The sequence below is a fragment of the Chrysochloris asiatica genome, unplaced genomic scaffold (genome assembly GCF_000296735.1).
Source record: "Chrysochloris asiatica unplaced genomic scaffold, ChrAsi1.0 scaffold00220, whole genome shotgun sequence".
Lineage (NCBI taxonomy): Eukaryota > Metazoa > Chordata > Mammalia > Afrosoricida > Chrysochloridae > Chrysochloris > Chrysochloris asiatica.
The window spans coordinates 3,089,981-3,092,741 of record NW_006408738.1 but is presented as its reverse complement, the minus strand read 5'-3'; the positions used below and the strand labels follow the sequence as shown (position 1 = coordinate 3,092,741).

At 42.5% G+C, this 2,761-nt stretch overlaps 1 protein-coding gene across 1 annotated transcript in view; it reads right to left on the bottom strand.

Annotated features, from left to right (window-relative positions):
* LOC102824291 (sulfotransferase 1C1-like) overlaps nt 1–2,761 on the bottom strand; it is a 27,478-nt gene that overhangs the window by 9,886 nt on the left and 14,831 nt on the right. Inside the window, exon 3 of the mRNA XM_006873031.1 lies at nt 1,440–1,537. Coding sequence (XP_006873093.1) covers nt 1,440–1,537 — 98 coding nt within the window. The remainder of the gene's footprint in view (nt 1–1,439; nt 1,538–2,761) is intronic.

Here is a 2,761-nt window from a genome sequence, read left to right as displayed (position 1 = left end):
TGAGTTACTCACATAGAGAATGGTCAACCATGTGAGATCAAGTTACAGCATTTACGAAGAATAAAGTTCAGAAGTGTTAAGGAATATGAAACATAGGAAGGAAGTGGAATGTTACCTGAGAGGATTGTAATCATTGCGATCAAACAAAACATATGATTTGCTGAATGTATAATTGATAATCTGCTCATAAACCTTTACTCAATTTATAGTAAAAAGTACAAAAAGAAAAAACCTCCACAAAAACAAAAAAACCTATGAGCTAGCTTCATGAGCTATGCTCTAAGGGTGGGCTGATTTTTTAGATACTGATAATAATCAGATACTGACAATTTCTGCTCCTGAAAGGTAAAGGATCATTTTCCAAAGCAGAAGTGAAGACAGGAAGGTGGACATGATCGTTTCTGGGCAGCCAGATGACCGCCATGAAAACAAGCTCTTCAGATCTGTGGGAAGTGTAAAGGAAGCATGGTCTCATTGTTTTCCTTTCAAGGTCATACTCCTCAAGGCTGCTCTTTGCTAATGAGGTAGTACCAGAGGGAAGTGTGGGATTGCACTCATGAGATTCAGCACTGCTCTGGTGACTGACTTCATCTCCAGGATTCTCCATCAGCACGGCTCCACCTCACTCAGGCCTGGGATGGCATCTGAACCTCTGCTGATCCATCCCTTTTCTCGTCTTTCTCATTCTCTGGAGCAATGTGTATCATGGTCATATGACATTCCATAATACTTGATCTCCCTCTGCTTTTCTCCTGGGAGCCCTGCTGTGGTGTTGTAGGATAAGCACTGGACTACTAACAGCAAGGTCAGTGGTTCAAACCACCACCCTCCCCTGGGAAATACCATACAGGGTCACTATGAGTTGGAACTGACTTGAGAACACGTAACATCAAAAACAACTTTCTCCTCACACATTTATTACTAAACGTATCTGACAACTTACATTGCCTTAGCATCTGCTTCTTGAAGGAGCCAAACTGAGGTACCATTCTTTCCCAGGAGATATTTACTTTGTTTCATTGATTGATTGTTGTTTTCAAGTGCTATTGAGTCATTTTGGACTCATAGTGACCTTGTATGGGGTTTCTGAGGAGTGATGGGTGGGTTTGAACTGCTGACCTGTGATAATCAGTCCAGTGCTTATCGTACAGCACCACACCAGCACACTCTTCAAATATGGCTTCACCGGCAACCAATCATAATAATTTTTATGTGAAAATTTCATGGTTAGTGTCCAGAAATTATGTTTTGAAGGAAAGGTGGACCTAGAACGGAGTGTTCTAGATGTGGGTAATGCCATCATCTGTCCCGTATCTCCACTGATTATTTGTTGTTGTTTTTTATGATTTCTTTCTTGTGGCCATTAGTAGGACCACAATAAAGTAATAGAGACCTTTATTTAATAAAATCTGAGTGAGTTTTGAAGAGTTAGCTCTTACCTTTGCATTTTCTTTCCAGAAGGAAGGCGGTAGCATCTGAACAGGCAGATGAGTCTTCAGAGTTCTGGGAGACGGCATCTTGTTAGCCAGATCCAGACCTGGGAAACAAGGTCACACCACTCAGCTGCATTTTTAAAAATCAGCAACGTGAATTCAATATGATTTGTCTGACCAAATATCTTGTATCACATTGGCAAGAAAAAGGCTCTTTGACTACAGTAATAGTCTTGTTGTTGTTGTTGTTGTTATGTGCTGTGGAGTCGGTTCCAACTCATAGCGACCCTGTACAGGGTTTCCAAGGCTGTTAATCTTTACAGGAGCAGAAAGCCTCATCTTTCTTCTGTGGGACAGCTGATAGTTTCGAACTGCTGACCTTGTGGCTTGCAGCCCGATTTGTAACCACTACACTACCAGAGCATCTAATAGTCTTAGGTGTCTCTTTCTTCTGCCTGGTGACAACTTTGCTGTCAGTCTAGTAAAGGAAGGCACTAATGAGACATTGCCAAACTACTGAGGCAACATGTCCCCCCTGTTGGCTAGGAATTAGTGTGTGTTTGTGGGGGAAGAGAAAGATGCGTGGGGAATTCTGAGGTTGATGAGAGGAATGACGCCAACAAGTCCCTGGATATTTTATTCTTTGAGTTATTCTGTTCCTGCAATGAATAAGCAAAGTCCGGAAGCTCGAGAAGAGACGGCATCTCTTAGGGAAAGGAGGTTATTGGGATAGCTCTAAAGCTCCAGTGCTTCTGGGTAAAGAGCTGAACTACTTCTTCCCATAGCAAGAGTCACAGCCATCACTGGTCATATCTGAGCATGCTGCTCTGTACTAGAATAGATCTTGAGAAGAAAACATTGAGTCCTATGGTAGCCAAGTGTTTTCCCAAAGTTGGTATCTGTGAGAGCCAGGATTAGAAGTTGGTCTGCTGGTGGGTATGGAGCACAGTAAGGGAGAAGCTTAGGAGACTGTAGATAAAGCCTGGGCAGTATCACTGCTGACTGGAGAAAGTCCGACACTAAATGCTAAAATGCTGATTATAAGATGTGGTTTGTTCATGTGCAATACCAACCATAAGGAGAGGTTCAAAATGTCAGCTTTACATAACTTCTGAGAGGGCATCATGTATACAGAGATGAGGCGATCTGACAGTGATGGTAAAGATGGTAAGAAGAGGGATACAGGGAAAGATACTGTAGAAATAAAAGATGAAAGTGCATGACGCTCCTTCCTCCTCCTCCATCCACAAAGACCATCCACAAACAAAACCGTGCACAAGAGTGCCATGCTGACACAAAGAGGAGTTGTAAACTGGGAACTTGGCCCA